This window comes from Saccopteryx leptura, chromosome 7, assembly GCF_036850995.1.
Source record: "Saccopteryx leptura isolate mSacLep1 chromosome 7, mSacLep1_pri_phased_curated, whole genome shotgun sequence".
NCBI lineage: Eukaryota > Metazoa > Chordata > Mammalia > Chiroptera > Emballonuridae > Saccopteryx > Saccopteryx leptura.
This window is the reverse complement of record NC_089509.1, coordinates 91,222,809-91,240,273: the sequence shown is the minus strand read 5'-3', so window position 1 is coordinate 91,240,273 and position 17,465 is coordinate 91,222,809. Positions and strand designations below refer to the sequence as shown.

The following is a 17,465-nucleotide window of genomic DNA, read 5'->3' as shown; positions in this document are numbered from 1 at the left end:
AAGAATATAAAATATTTTCAAGCTCAACTCATCTTATTTTGACAAAATGTTATGAAGTGACTGCCCGTCGATGAAGTGTGCGCACATCCACCGTCGGTCTATAAGCACTCAGAGGCGGCACGCCGGGTATATTGAAATGTTCGTATTCGAATGATCATTCACATTTGTACCTAGCTGACACAAACAAAAACCACTCCTGTGTGGAAATTTTAATATTTTTTAGGAGTTGCTTGTCTTTAGGTATTGATTTTATTCTTTCATTTAACCAAGTACCTTCGGGCCCTTTTCCAGAGTATTAAAAATTTGTTAAATATTTAATGTATAATATGATCCTCCATCGGCAATCCCCCCCCCCAAACACCAAAGCAACATTTTGCCTACTCTGACAAGAAAGTAAAATAAAACCCAATGCCACAATAGCAAAAGAAGAATGGTGCCAGAAATGGGTTGGTGATGCTGGGACGCCCTCAGTCCTGCTTTACCGGGGCTCCCTTAGTCTTGCTTTAGTTACCGTCGTAGCAGAAAGCTCGCGCACACTTTGTTGACTATGTGGCTATGACTGATTGATGATAGCCTGGGAAGGTTACCATAGCTAATTACAACATCATTCATCTAAGCCTTCACGGGGGAAAAATGCCAGGCTCCTGGTGAAGAAAAAAGAAAAGAAAGAAAAGCTATGCTATAGCTAGCTGTTAACTTTGAATAATCAGCCGCAACAGGAAACAAATAGGATGAAACTCACTGACCAAATTATGACTTATGGATTCATCCAAGCAAATGACCTCAGTTCCTTGGTAATTTCAGCTCTGAGATTCACGGCACACAGCAGAGAGCTTCCAGCAACAAGGAGCCTTCACATGCTTGGGCGCTTTGTAGTTGGAATTCAAAGGCTCCGGCAGAAGCCCAGCCCAGCCCTGAGCTTTAGTTCTGCTATGTGTGTGGTGTGAGCGTGTTTGTCTAGGATCAGATGCCAATACTTAAACTCACATTATGGGCGCAGCAGCTACTTACACACTGCAGCCTAATTAAAGGAATAAACTTCCCCCTTCTTTATTTTTTTCCCCGAAGATCAGTGCCATAAAGGGATTTGGTTTCGTCAAAAAATTCAGACAAATGTTCCCATATGCTTCCCTTATGCAGTAAATTACCAAAATCAGGAGAAAACAGTCACGATTTCTAACACTAATCTATGGCTATACAATACTTTCTGAGAACTACTGAAAATAAAGAGCAAGGAACTCGGTGTTTTGAAAATAATTATAACAAACACACAATCATAATTTCCATTTCAGTTTTGAAGCAGCAGAAACACACATGGAAACAATACAGCATCTGAGGCACCTTTCGGCTTTCAAGTCTCAAAAACAAGACTCACTTTCAAATATAAAGTAGCTCATCTTCAAAGTTTAACACTCTAGAGGAGAATAAAGATAATACCATTTCAACTCCAAACTTTAATCAGACTGCTTTATATCTGGGTAATATAAATCACAGAGTGGCAACAACCAAGTTTAAAGGATTTCTTACTTCTTATTCTGACAGGCTGTTTGAATTAAATTGCTAAAATAATTATAACCAAAGAAGTATTTTCTCACGGAAGCTTGAACCCGAAATAGCAAATTTCAGTCAAGAAGTATTGACAAAAATTATCAACATGCCTAAAATAAAACTACTAATTAGCTGTGGCCATGGGAGAAAAACTGACAGGGGCATGGAGTCGGAGTCGAACTCGGCTGGGCATTAATGAAATTCTCCTGGGACAATCCCGCCCCAGAAGAGCAAGAAAAGCTTATTTTATAGATGAGAAAAGTGTGACACAGCAGGAAGTGACCTGGTTGGTCTCAGATAAGAATATTCACTTCTATGAAATAGCAAATGTGTCCCACTTTTTGGGGTGGTGGGGTGGAGGGTGGAAAGAAGTGGCCCTGATAGATAAAGGTTAAATGACGTCTCTAGGAACAAGGCTACATGAACTTCTATAGGGTCTGGCTTTATTTCCGGTCTCTCTATTCTGTTCAATTGATCCCTATGCCTCTTTCTAAGCCAATACCAGATTGTTTTGATTACTATGGACTTGTAGTATAGTTTGATACCTGGTAGTGTGATATTTCCAACTTTGTTCTTTCTCAAAATTGACCCAGTGATTCCACTTCTGGGAATACATCCAAAGAAACCCAAAACACTAATTTGAAAGACTATATGCACTTCTAAGTTCAATGAAGCAATATTTACAATAACCAAGATCTGGAAACAACCCAAGTGCCTAACGATAGATGAGTAGATAAAAAAAGCTGAGGTATATTATATAACAGAATACTACTTGACTATAAATAAGAAGGAAATCTTACCTTCTTTTGATAGCATGGATGGACCTGGAGAATATTATGTTAAGTAAAATAAGCCAGACAGAGAAAGATTACCATATCATCTCACTTATATATGGAATCATATGTACAACAGCTGTCAGAGAGTGAGGCGTTATGGGCTGGGTGAAAAAAGATGAAGTGATTAAGCAAAAAAAATGTAGATATATATGTATGTATGTGTATGAGTGTATATACACATACATACATATATATGACCCATAGACAGAGACAACAGTACAGTGATAGCAAGAGGAAAAAGAAGGTGGGGATATAAGTGGGAAAATGGGGAATAATTAGGACAGAAAGAGACTTTTCTTGAGCAAGGGGCTCACAATACAGTATGCAGATGATGTTTATTGAGTTGTACACTTGAAACTTGTAAAGTTTTGTTAATCAATGTCACCCCAATAAATTCAATAAAAACGGCAATACAAAAAAAGATAAAGTATCTCATTACTTTTTTTTAAATTTTTTATTTATTTTTTCATTTTTTAGAGAGGAGAGAGAGAGACAGAGGAGAGAGAGGCAAAGAAAGAGAAGGGGGAGGAGCTGGAAGCATCAACTCCCATATGTGCCTTGACCAGGCAAGCCCAGGGTTTTGAACCAGTGACCTCAGCATTTCCAGGTTGACGCTTTATCCACTGCACCACCACAGGTCAGGCTCATTACTTTTTTATATTGACTACATGTTAAAGTATTTCAAGTATGTTGGGTTAAATAAAATACGTTAATAAATATTTTTTAAAAAGACGACTTGGACAATTCCTGAACTAGGTCATTTTAAAGTGTGAATATGATTCTGTGCTATTCTGCCGGTGTTTGTTCCACCAAGTCTCTTCTTTTAAATAGATTATTTAGCAATCTCTAGGCTACATAGTGAATAGCATCAACCAATTTTAGAAACAGAACCTTAAAGTGTTAGAATGTTTTGCTAATTAGCGCTGAATCAGGACTTAGTCATTTAGCATTGCATTAGAAAATCCATTAGAAAATAAATGGTAGGAAATAATTTAGATGAATGAAGTTGGAATTATGTGGTTGCCCACTTGATTTAAAAGTCCTCTTACAAATTAAAAATATACCCCATTAGCTTACATGGTATAAAACTATAAATTCTTTTAGGTTAGTAGAAGATTTCTACTGTGCATTTTGTAACATTTCATTGTTGAATAAAGATTGTACATCTACTGTACTACCTTGAAGATTTGGACAAGGCATCAAAAACAATGTTATATTTGAGGTTGAGCTTAAAAGGTGCATAAATTCACCAAGCAGTCAAGAGACAAAAGGGGTGAGCCAGCTAAAGGGAACAAGTACTTATAAAGGTACAGAGGTTTAAAAGAAACAAAAGTGGCAATTTGGGGGAATGGTAAGTGGTTCAGAGTGGCTGCGTGTTAAGGTAACTTATAAGTGTGGCTGGAATACAAGTGTGCAGAGAGGAAGCAGCCAGATCACGAAGAGCGTGTGAATGTGAACTTCATGTATATTCCGTGCATAAATATTCATCTTACCAGATACACTGGTTTTTAGCAGAACACTGTTGATGATTAACTTGTGTTTAAAAAAGATGTAAAAATTATACTGAATATTGAGTATATTTTAATTCCAGATATCAGTAAAAAAAAGTGGTAATTAATGTGACCCAATCATAAAAATGTCTTGATTCCTAATATTTATTCAATTGTGTTTCCTTAAGTAAGCTAAGCATGAGAGCTGATAAAGATTAAATTCCCATCTTCCTGAATGGGTCTCAAGAAAGAAAAACCAGTAGAATAAGCCACCCTAGGAGTATGAGTCCCGTGAGAAGTAGGACCGGTTTCAGTGGCTTCGGAGAGCTGAATGTAGAGCAGAGACTAAGGGGCGGGGCTTGGCGTTTGGCATCTGATGTACATAGCGTATTGATGAATCTCAGGGACACAATGCTGCTGTTTTCCAACCACCCCTCCCACTCTTCCTGAAAACAGATCTCAGGGTTGACCAGACAGCACAACTCTGGGAGGAGCCGGGAATGTGGTCAGCTGCCCTGTGTCTCCCTCCATCCCGAGATGACACTTGCCCAACCTACAACTACCCTGCCCTGCAGGCAACAAAAAGAAAGCAAACAGAATGAGTAGAAACCAAAGCTAGTTGTGTCGCTTCCTTCTTTAAGTTCTCTAAGAAACTCCAAAAATATAGGGTTTTTTCTTTGCTTTTAAAGTTCCAAATATGAAAAGCACATACTCAGTCTGATAAGACCATCAGGATACCTAGGGGTGACTTTTGTCACCATCCATCCCTGCCCAAATTCCTCCTCTCGCTAATTCTGAGGAGCTGTCTGCATCAGCTCACTAATGAGTTTGGGGTGGTTCTCTGCGCAAGAGGAAGCCACTGGAAGTTGTTAAGCAAGACAGTTCTATAATCAGATTTGGGATTCCGAAGGGCAGCTCTGGCAGGAGCAGGACTGGAGAAAGCAGCACCAGACAGCAAGAGGTCAGTCGGAGGCCTTTGCAAGAGCCTGATTAATGATAATGTTCTGGCTTGCTGCGATGCTCACGGGCATGAAGGCTCAAGAAAGTGGAGATGGTGGGAAGGAAAAGGAACTGGAGATGATGCCTTGTTTTCAGACCAAGTAACCAGAAGGCAGTACTGATCACCTAATGGTGAAGTTTGGCCGATCTCATCCTTTAATGGACAGCACTAGGGGACACGGGACTTGAAGCCCTTGCAAAGAGACACCTCAGCTTCCTTTTCTCCCTGCATTCCATGTTACGCGGCTCAGCTGGTTCCACAATAGAAACTATGAACAAGCTGAAGAAAAACGAACCTTGTTCCGCTGAGAATGCTCGTAAGAGAAAGGTAGAAATAAACTTCCAGACACACGGGTACTCCGAGATTTAGCCTCCTGAAGCCACAGTACTTGCTTATAAATAGAATATTAAAACAAGCAAGAGCAACTTTCTCCTTTCGTCTTCCCTTATTGCCTAATTTTCCTCCATACCATTTGCATGATGGATAAAAAGGCATCATTATGCAAATGAATGACAGGGCTGTGAGGCTGTTGAAGCTACAAACGTTGGCTTCCGACGAAGAGAGGCTGCCACGAAGCTGCCGATGTCTGGGTTCCAGCAGACGGCTTCACTCGCTGGTTTTCAAAGACAGAGGAAAAGCATGAAGGCCATAGATCATCTATTTCCACTTGGTTATTCTAAAAGGGGCACTACAGATGCTTTCCAGAAAATGAGGGTAAAATATGGATATTCAGTATTGTGGTATACAGAATAAACTTGACATATTTGATTTCAAATGCAAGAAGCTGGTACCATGTACAATTTTCACAATTTTAAGCATATTGCTTTGCTTTTAAAAAGCACAGTGGAAAAAGCCTCTGTTCTAGCTTGAGATTTAACCTACAATAGGTGCTCCAAGCTGTCTCAAAATGTAGGCATACATTCAACAAGAATAAAAAAATTGTTTTAAATACAAAAATATTGAAGTTTTCAAACACATCATGCTGTTAAACTGACCTAAGTTTATCTCTAAGAGGTATCACCTAAACTGACATGCTATTTCTCTTACAGTTGTAAATTCCCTGAAACTTGAGAAGGATGCTTATTTTCTCCTTCAACCCACACCTTCAAACAAATATAACAGATAAAGAATTCCGAGGAAAATCACTGGGTGAATTGCTCTGGTTTGAATAAACCATCAGGGCAAAATTAACAAACTAACTTCAAAATGTTTTCCCCAAACTCTGAGATATGTAGTTTGGGGAGAAAAAGAAGAAGGCTAAACTAGAAAGTGAACTTTATTTCTAGTCCGGATTCCTTGATCACGCTTAGTTTATTCCAAATGGTGTTTTCAGGGACTCTGTCTTTTTAAAGTGATCCTCATAGGCTACAGATGAACCTCACCACTTGCATTCATTCCAACCTCTTCCCTGGGACATTTCAAGAGCACACCATTCAGATTAGATTCACTGGCAATTCAAGAAAAAAAAATGCATCTTCTTGCCTGACTTTAACAACTGCAAATCGCTATGTAAAAAAATAATAATACTGTAGAAAAAAAAACCCCATATATGTATATATACATACATATTTTAAAGAAAGATACTAACAAGCCTCAAAGGTGAAGTGACTCATAGCAAGGTGATATAAAAACATCACCTTGTAAACCAGGTAGAAAACATACCATAAGAAATACACATACCTAATTTCAGAGCAGAAGGGGTTACTTCAATTTCCCCTCCAATTGGTTTAAATGCAGCCAGTTGGGCAGCCACTTCGGTCTCAAAAGCATCCGGGCTCTGCCGGCCTGCGGAGTTTCCACCGGGGCTCTCAATCTTGTGGAGTGGTTCTTGTTCATCAAACACAGCAATCAGCTATAAACAAATCCAAAAACACTAATTACTTGTTAGGACACACAGATCACCCAGAGACGGCATCTAGCTAGCTATGATCTTTGGTTTAAGAAAAATATGGCCTCCGAAAATTTAAAACTTGAATGAGACTGTACCCACAACTCTCAATTCAGTATTATGTCCAAAAGCACCATGGCCAGACAATAACTAATGGTTTATTTGTTTATTCCAGAAATAGACAGCAATGTTGCTTATCTCTCTTGAAGGTTTGAAATGGCTGCCTCTTCACCCTCCACCCGTTTCTACGAAGCCTGAAAGGACTTCAGTATCTCTTTTAAAAGTTGTTCCAAAAATAAAAGTTGAATATGCAGAAATGGAACAATAGACATTAGGAAATACATACTTATATCTTTCCTTTAAGACACAGTCATAATAAATTGATAAAGTATATATATTTCCACAGAATTTGTGTTTACCTTGTGCACACAGATAACCAATTCTTATCACATGCCTTTAGTTTTGTTCTTTTCCCTCATGACTGACTCTTGTGTTGACTGGTTTAAGTCCAATGAATGCCCATTTCAATGAGAATAAACATTAGCACTTTTAACTTAGTTATTTTCATCTTCATCTCAATTTTGTTTCATATGAGAGCTATGCTTCTTGTCATTAATTCAAAAATGTCGGTCAATTTCCCGGTCATTTTTCATAAAATAAGGGCAAAGTATCATAAAATAGTCCATTAATTGTGCAAACACTGCTGTATAGTGAGGGCAACCTGGCTGAAACTGCATCTGCGGCCAGTGGCCAGCACTACCACCATCAGGGAACCCTGAATGCCTCTTCTCACTGATGTGGAAAAATCCAAATGTGAGTGTAGTGGGCAGTTCAGGGATGCAGCTGTCAATCCAGTGAAATCCACGTGAGCAAATTTGAAAACTGCTAGTAAATCTCTATCTACTTTTCATTCATTAAATAAAACAAACCTGCCTATGATTCAAACATTTATTAAGGAAAAGCACTCAAAGCCCCATTCATAGGGGAACCTTGTTGGCAATAGTATTAATGACACAGGCATATGGGTAACCAATCAAAACATCATAAATTCCAAATTCAATCGTTCAAAAGAAATGAATACAATTAGAGATATGCAAATTGGCTATTCAAAAATAATTTTCATAATTGACTACTCATTTCCAGTATGGAGACTTGTTTAATTGGAAAATCCAACAATCCTTTCACCACTGGTAACAAATGCTACTCCCAAGGCATTATTTTTAATTCTTCAAATTGAGCACACACAATTTCTATTTTTAATTGGTAGCCTTGATGAACTGATTTCAGAGAAGACTTAAACGGATTAATAATGAAAGATTATCCTAGTACAAAAAGAATCCCTGGAACTATCTTTCTAATCATCTTCCCAAAGTGAAGAGTTTAACACAATAAATCCTGAAAAGAAAAACAAAATCAATTTTTTAAATGTGGTGGAAATGTTACTTTTATCACTATTTCTGTGACAATCATAATTTCAACTTGGCATGTTAGTGAATTCTAACACGTATTAGTAAGATTTATTTTAATGTACCAATCAACTATGCAAAGTAGCTTATTATACTGATGCTATGAACAGTTTCATGTAAGTTAAGAGCAATAACTTCCTTTCCCCTCTTGTTATATCTTTCACTCTTATTATATTCTATCTCTTAAATATTAAATCAAACAGAAAAAAAAGTACTAATCTAAAATATAATACAAAAGCTTAAAATTGACAACTCATAAGGTAAATCACTACCTATGGCTGTTATATAACAATTTTTCTTAAGCTACTTGACTGTTTTGCATACTATTCCATCCACACCAGTTTATAAAGTATACAGTCACAATGTTATATCGATATATGAAATGGAAGAACCGAGTAGTTTGAAGATTGTGTTTCCCAAAGTGACAACTTAACAACAATGTGTACTACAGTCATGGCTTTTTCACCTCCAGCCCAGTGTTTCAGACTACACTGTAATCATTAAAAAAAAAAAAAAAAAAAAAAAAAAGCTATAAAAAGAGAAGCTACATTGTGGAATGTTTGTGGTTGTCCCTGAGGTTGCCATATCCTAAGGAATGTGAACTCTACCCTGCGGAGACACAGGCAATACGACTCTTCTCAAAGGTGATGCCAGTGAGATCTGGAGGCTCCTCTCATGATCTCTTTGATTAATTAGTTGCTTGTCTGTCGCCCAGTCCATGACTGACAGAAATGATCTCTGCAGAGCCCAGTCTGAATGTATAAATGAAGAGCTGGATGAATGAAATAAGCTCTCTACTCCTGGAAGGAAGAAGGCCAGTCCCTAAAATTGTGATGCCCAAAGTCACTAGCACTGTAGGTGCTGGCTAATAAGACTCTCCATCCAGTCTTCAAGAATGCATACAGACTTACACTTGTTTCAACACTGATCATTCATTTAAACCATCTGTTGTAGGTGCTCGTTAGCTAGATTAGTTGATTCCTCCGAACATTCACATTACTGGATAACAGAGTCCCCAGCAGTGTTGCGGAGATATGTTAATGAACATAAACCACTGTTCCAGCTCCTCAACAGAACGCACGCTGTTCCAAAAACATCCAGGGTATGAAAATGGGCTCCCCTCCTGCCTTTAAACCCGTTCAGAATGACCTCTCCATAGAGATGGCTTGGACAAGAAAGAAGAAATTCTACTAATTTTTTTTTGTGTGTGTGTGTGTTAAGGTTTCATCTAGCTTATTTAAATTTGTGTGGCAAGTGGAAGATTTTCACTGACCCCAAGAGACTGCAGTAACCTAAACTCTATGAAAAATGCAAAAAGGCAATATTTGATTTGCATCCTTCCTCTTCTGTTGCCCTATCCACCTTCTGGCCTCTGATTCCCTCCTTCTGTGATGCCAGTATACACATGTCACCCAGGGCAGCAGTGACATTTCCCAAAAGCCTATGAGCCCAAATGATCTGTTTACGCAGCCCTGACTTCCAAGCAAAACTCCTGTCCCCACAGATCTCTGTCAGTAATTAGGTATCTAATTCCTAGATGTGCACAGGAAGATCAGGCTACAAACAGGCTGTTCATTCCCCCACCCAAAACAAAACAACCTTTTCAGGACTGACTGACTGCTGCAGGTGCCACCCCACTGCTTACCTTCCTTCTAAAGTAACATCTGAATGAGCTGAGCACAGTTTCCAACCTCCCTCCTCCATTTCTTCACTGAGGGCACTCGAGTCAGGCTCTCCCCCCTACACTCCACTGAAAACGATCTCATCAAGGTCAGAAACAACCTGCAGACTGCGAAATCCAAGGACACTCCTCTGGCTTGATTTTTGGACACAGCTGATCACCGCCTCTCCTTTAAATTACTTTCTTCCCTTGCCTTCTAGGCGATAGATATGTTCTCTCTCTCTCTTTCTTTTAACACTTTTATTTTTTTCTAATACAGCTGACATTCAATATGGCATCAGTTTCAGGTATACAACATAATGATTCGATATGTATATAACTACAGAATGATTGCCCAGATAATCTAGTACTCATCTGGCACCATACATAGTTATTACAATGTTACTGACTATATTTCCTATGCTCTGTTTTATATCCCTGTGACTGTTTTTATAACTGGCAATTTGTACTTCTTAATTCCTTCCCCTTTTCACTGATCCCTCAACTCCCCTCCCATTTGCCAACCATCAAAATGTTTTCTGTATCCATGAGTTTGTTTTGTTTGTTCATTTATCTTTTTAGATTGCACATATAAGTGAAATCACATGCTATTTGTCTTTGTTTCATTTACTTTACTGAGCACAATACCCCCCTAGATCAGAGGTTCTCAACCTGTGGGTTGCGATGGCTTTAGGCCACCCCTGTGTTTTGGTCATTCGACCCCCACCGGGGTCGCGACCCAGAGGTTGAGAACCGCTGCCCTAGATCCATCCATGTTGCCAGAAATTGCAAGATTTCATTATATTTTTATGGCTGAATAATATTCCATTATATATATAATATGTATATTATATATTATAACTCTCTGAGCCCTTCATTATGTTTGCTTTTTCTAATTCCTCCTCACCACAAAAACCATCAGGGAGAATATGTCTGAGTTCGTTGGGCAATCTCATGTGTCTCACAGCGCAGCCATAAGTACGTGCTGGTAAATCCAACCCAGAGCTTCTTCCAGAACTCCAGGCACACGGGGTCTACTGCTTAGCCTAACATGTCAAAAACTGAAACATTGAAATACTGCTCTTTGAAAGCTTTTCCCATAGTATTTTTATATCCCATTTAATGAGAATCTATCCATCCAATTGCTCAGGACAGAATCCTTGCATTAATCAATCCTTGCTCACTCTTTCTCCATCTTTCGGCAGCTTCATCACTCTCTCTTTCTCAAACACCACCCACATGCCCAATCCGTCACAAATCTCAAAATATACCCAGAGTTTGACCGCTTCTCACTACCTCCACTGCCACCCACTACCAGTCTCTCCCATGGATCACTACACAGCGTCTTGCCTGATCTCCTAGTTTCCACCCGTGCTTCTTCCCAGTCCATTTTCAGCCTGGCAGCCACTGTGCTCAAACATAAGGCAATTCATATTTCTCCTACAGTCAGAACCCTGTACGACCTTCCCATTCCACGTAGAGCCCAAGTCCTTGCAATAGTCTTTATCAGGGGTCGGGAACCTATGGCTCGCGAGCCAGATGTGGCTCTTTTGATGGCTGCAACTGGTTCGCAAACAAATCTTTAATAAAAATAATAATAACGTTAAAAATATAAAACATTCTCATGTATTACAATCCATTCATTTCCTACCACTCATGTTCATGGTTGCGGGTGGCTGGAGCCAATCACAGCTGTCCTCCGGGACAACACCAAATTTTTATTAGATAATGCATAACGTACACAGGTCATAACGTTGTATGGCTCTCACGGAATTACATTTTAAAATACGTGGCACTCATGCCTCTCTCAGCCAAAAAGTTTCCCAACCCCTGGTCTGGGGTGATGGGCTCCCATTTACATTTGTGACCTCATGTTCTGACTCCTTTTTCTTGTGTTCAGAATTCTACCAGCTGTGCTGTCTCCAGCTCTGGCTTGGTGTTCTTTGCATTTGCTTATTTCTCCAATGGCAAGAGTCTTCCACCAGATACCCACTCGGCCTCCTCCTCTCTGCTTAAACCTTTACTCTGCTGCCAGGCTTCCACTGGCCACACTATACAAATTGTAGCATCTCTATTACATCCTATACCCTCTCTTCCTTTATTGTTTTAAGTGTCCATTCATCACCCTCTCAGTGCTATATCTATTCTTTTCTATCTTATTTTATTGCCTGTTTCCCCACTTTACTAGAATGTAAGCTCAGAGATTTCTGTCTATTTTATTGTTGGCTGCATCTCCACCACCTAGAACGGTCAACACGTCATAATAGGTACCCAACATATATAAGGTCTATCGGAAAGTTCTGTCCGTTTCTATCACAACAAGTTTCAACACGTAAGCACATGTTTATTTGGCGCATGTGTGCTCCTCTATTTTTATCACTTAATGTATACATATTGACGTAGCAAATTAACTAAAACAAAGTTGATTCACATTAGTCTTATGTGTGAAGCGATAGTGTACCCATAGCTACTGATAAAGTTCATTTATGCCACTGTATTTTGAGGACTTGTCAAAAATTGCAGAACTAGGCTGGGAAATTCTGTCACATCCACCATATTCCCTGGACTTAGCACCCTCCAACTATCACTTGTTTTTGTCCTTACAAAATTTTTTGAAGGGCAAAAAATTCAAAAATGCAGAAGATATCAAACAAGCAACTGGTTCAATCTTTCGCATCAAAAGATAAAACATTTTTCAAAAATGGGATATACAAATTGCCCTCATGCTGGCAAGAAATCATTAATAATAATGGCAATTATATTATTTAATAAAGTTTATTGACAGTAAGAAAAACTTGTATTTTATTTTATTCCAAAAACGGACAGAACTTTCCGGTAGACTTATATTTGTTAGAACAAAATGTGTAAAATTAGGTAAAAAACAGATACTAAAATGTAACAAGATACCTAGAATTTTCATACATTTTAAAAAAAATAAAGCTTCAAGTTGTATTTTTAAGAAATGAATGAGTATAAACAACCCATAAGGTGCTCAAAGTGTCATCATCATTATTTTTGGTTTTGGTCTTGTAATTATGGGGAGAAACTCCTCATTTTCTATTAAACACTGGGGAAGGTTGCTTCTGTCATACCATGTTCCTAAAATGGAAATGATGTGCCTTTTCTGTCCCTTTCCGGGTCACTTTAAAAAATAAAGACTCTCCTTACTTGTTCTGTGAAGGAGTGGACGAACCGCACCAGGAGTGGACAGGGGATGGAGATGTGGGCAGGGTTAGCAGTTTGACCCCCACACTCTCTGGCCTATGTTTCCTCCAATATGGGTCTTTGATGTATCTAGTGTGAAGCTTTCAGACATGTCCCCCAAAGTAGCTTAAAAACCAATGTGAGTAAACCTCAGGGGAAGGGAGGCATAACTGGAATTGGCAGCCATGAGCTCAAAGTGAAAGTGCTCGGCTTTATTTTACAAATTCGTGGACATCTTACATTTTATGCTCTACCAGATTTCTGTGCTTGTTTTAATATGAAAATATTTTCTCTTTAATTACCATTAAATTTAAAACACCAGGAAAATGTTTCTTTTATATTTTAGACCTCTGTTTCTCTGAGAGGTCAAGGTTGAGTGTATTTAGAAACACACCTACCTTATAAATAAGACATAGGAAAATACATGAAAATAAATGTATTAATGCCATATGGATGAGTTATTTTCAATACCCATATCTCAGTTGCCTATGCTGAAGGTGTTCCCGACACAGAGATTAGGCCCTAGAAGGGTGACTGTAAGTAACCCCTGACTGCTACCTCCTGGGGCGGGGGGGGGGGGGGGTTAGAAGGAACATTTGAAAATAGAATTGGCCTAAAAAATTATCATCCATAAAGTTTATTGTAGAGAATATTTCAATGGTTTTTCCAATATTTACCTTGTAAAGGTTAAAATAATGTAAAAGCCAACAACAAAACTTCAAAGATCAAAAAGAAATAAAAGAACTTTGGTTAATTTACAACATCCATGACCCTGAATAACAGACTTGATCAAGAGAGTCGCGCTTTCTTTGCAATTTCACACCATCAATACATCAATATCTCTTCAAGGACATGGACCAGTTTTTAGATTCAAAGTGTATATGATAAATGTCACTAGTAAGGGGTATATGCACATGCATGTGTGTGTGTGTGTTGGGGGCTGAATGGAGTGAGGGTAATGCCTGACCTGTGGTGGCGCAGTGGATAAAGCGTCAACCTGGAAATGCTGACATCGCCGGTTCGAAACCCTGGGCTTGCCTGGTCAAGGCACATATGGGAGTTGATGCTTCCAGCTCCTCCCCCTTCTCTCTCTCTCTGTCTCTCTCCTCTCTCATCCTCTCTCTCTCTCTCCCTCTCTCTGTCCTCTCTAAAAATGAATAAAAAAAAATAATAATTAAAAAAAATTAAAAAAAAAACAAAAACCTCACACTCTTCAACAGGCTCAGCACTGGGATGTCCACTCCCCCAGCGTTGAGGCACTTGGCCTCTCTCTGAAGGCTCAGATCTTATTCTTAGGGGCCCTGGCTGGTTGGCTCAGCGGTAGAGCATCGGCCTGGCGTGCGGGGGACCCAGGTTCGATTCCCGGTCAGGGCACATAGGAGAAGCACCCATTTGCTTCTCCACCCCCCCCCTTCCTCTCTGTCTCTCTCTTCCCCTCCCACAGCCAAGGCTCCATTGGAGCAAAGATGGCCCAGGCGCTGGGGATGGCTCCTTGGCCTCTGCCCCAGGCGCTAGAGTGGCTCTGGTAGTGGCAGAGTGACACCCCGGAGGGGCAGAGCATCGCCCCTTGGTGGGCAGAGCCGCCCCTGGTGGGCATGCCGGGTGGATTCCGGTCGGGCGCATGCGGGAGTCTGTCTGACTGTCTCTCCCCGTTTCCAGCTTCAGAAAAATACAAAAAAAAAAAAAAATCATTTCCTTGCTAATATCTGTAACCTTGCTAGGTGCTCAGCACAGAGCCTGGTACACATGGGAGGTTACATGTTAATTCCCTTTCTCACCACAGTTAACATCCCCTGGCTTCCAGACGGAGTCCCACTTGACTTGTTTATTCCTATTCCGCTTTCACTTTGTTGCTTCTCTTTAATCTCTTCCCAGAATTGACAGAGGAACAGAGAAAGTACCAAGATCAAACACATCAAATAGGTAATTTTTGTTTTTCTTTTTTTTTCCTCCTTGCTCTTCATCACAGAAGAACACACAACCCTGAGACAGGCAGTACTGCTTTTCCACCGAGCAGTATGTGGTTTACGCTGTCTGTTCTATTTCTACCATAACTCGAAGCAACAGACCAAGGCCTTCAGTTTTCACACTGACAAGTAAATATTTTAATAATAACGCCACGAAGTGCCTTTAGTGCAGAGTCCTTCAATATTCATGATGTGGTTTGCTCTCTTGTCAACCTATTGTATTCTGTCACTTTTATAGCCTGAGTTCTTATAACCTGATGCTATTATCTTTGGACTACATAGAGAATAAAAAAAGAATGATCCAAATGCCTATTGAACATAATACACTGTATCTTTTTAAATATTTTCATTAGTAGTTACACTAATATGGCTCTATTTTAATTACACATCAAGAGAATGAAGGTACTACTCAGAAATGCTTATTTGCCATATTGAGTTCTTTGGGTTAAAACTGTTGAATTTAACAACATAGTGCTATTTTTTTTTTACTGTTTCAGTCATATTCCATATTACCAATAACGATCAAGTAAAATTAAAAGATAAAGAAAAAAATCAGTATCCTAGGAAATAAAATTGGAACCATTTGTCTCAAACCTTAATAAACACAATTAAATCTAAGCAAGACTGTGAAATTACAACAATTTCACAAGTAGAGGAAAACACATTATCACCTTTGGGAAGAGAGTGAAACTGCAGAATTTCATTTAAATATATGCATCTGCTTGTAACTAAATAACAATTGGCTACGTGAGCTAATTTTATGCCACTTTAAACAAAGGTTGAGAAATAGGTTATTTTCCTTCATAGGATTTTGACTGCTAGCTAAAAGCATTGAATCTGAATTTTTAAAATTAGCATCCTCATCAGCTGCTAGCCAACAGAGGTACACCCACACAGCAAATATGCGAAAGCTCGGATTATCAGAAAGTTCAATCGCCAGTCAATAAATGAGATAAGACCAATTTTCATTTCCTCTCCAAACTGAAAATCTATAATAAGGACCTTTAAAAACTTTACGGCTTTAGGCGTTATTCTAAAGAAAATAACATGATTTATTTAACTGTGCTAAGAGGCTATTTATCCTTATCACATTTTAAAGAGGCAGCTGCCTAAATTGCCCCATAATAACAACAGATATGCCTACTAAAAACCATCCATATTTCAGCTAAAAATACATTTACTTCCTTTAATTGTGTGGTAAGTTACTTAGAAACCAGGTATACATTAAACACATTTTATACTGAATCATATTTTTTCTCTCTGACTGATTTGAATGAAGATTTCAAAGATGATGTGTTACCACTTGACAAGTTTGAGAGAATCTGGTGTTTGTTTTTGCTGCCTTCTTACTATCCTTAGTAATAACAGCTCACCATTTATAAAACAACATTCACAACTCATATCTCACATACACAGGGGACTCAAGCCCTTTGCTCTGTGCCCTGCATCAGCCACAGCAGTGGGCAGAGGGTCCCTGGAGGTCAGGGGCCAGCCACCGTGCCAAATCCTAGCGGCCCCAGGGGTCACTATAGGAAAAGCAAACAGATACAGAAGACTGGAGAAGTTTGAAGAATAGTCAGGATAACACAAATGACAGAAAATTTTAAATTCAACATACCTGCCTTGTCAGTAATAATATTTCCACTGTCCCTACATTACACATACTAAAAATAACAGATACACAAGCAAGTGGGAGATACTTGCCTATTGCTGGTCGTGTGGTTTAGACCCCCTGACCTTTCTCATTGCTGGTCTTAAGGTTTGGATCGTCTCCTACTGTTTCCTCCCCTGGCATATTGCTAGTCCTGCGATTGAGCCCTTAGAGGAGGAAAAAGCAGAGCCGAAGAATAGCCTCATACAAGTCCCATACAAGCCCTTGCGCCATCACACCCTTAAGCATTAAGCCCTCGGGACAATGAGGTTCTGACATGCATCAAATAATCTTAAAAACAAAGCCTCCAGTCTGACCACAGAGACAGAGTTTTGATTAAACTGGAGATAACTTCTAGGCCTCAGTTGTGCTTTACCTCCAGGCCTAGAAAAGCAGCAAGGTCAGGTCAGGTGGGGACAACTCCAGAGCTAAGGTTGACATTGGGACCAGCTGCAAAATGATCATCCTCTGCCCTGGTACCCACCTACCAGTGGAGACCACAGACCTGAAAGGACACACCTGGAAGCTGATGAATATTCTACTGAATCCTCCCCTTGTAGTTAGTTACCAGGGTCCTCGCCTTTGTAACGCAGAGAAAAGCCATCAAGACAAAGAACCCAGAGCACAGCTTTCTCTCTGCCAGGTCCTCCGCATCCCAATCCAACACTCTATCCACTGCGCCACTGCCAGGTCAAGCACCCCTGTGACCTTCTAAATAAACTTTTGCTTATATTTGACTTACTTTGTTCTAAGTT

General features: G+C 39.5%; 1 protein-coding gene across 2 annotated transcripts in view; it reads right to left on the bottom strand.

Annotated features, from left to right (window-relative positions):
- PARD3B (par-3 family cell polarity regulator beta) overlaps nucleotides 1-17,465 on the bottom strand; it is a 1,075,922-nt gene that overhangs the window by 644,581 nt on the left and 413,876 nt on the right. For both annotated transcript variants that reach the window (XM_066346722.1, XM_066346721.1), the window contains exon 3: nucleotides 6,555-6,726. In XM_066346722.1, coding sequence (XP_066202819.1) covers nucleotides 6,555-6,726 — 172 coding nt within the window. The remainder of the gene's footprint in view (nucleotides 1-6,554; nucleotides 6,727-17,465) is intronic.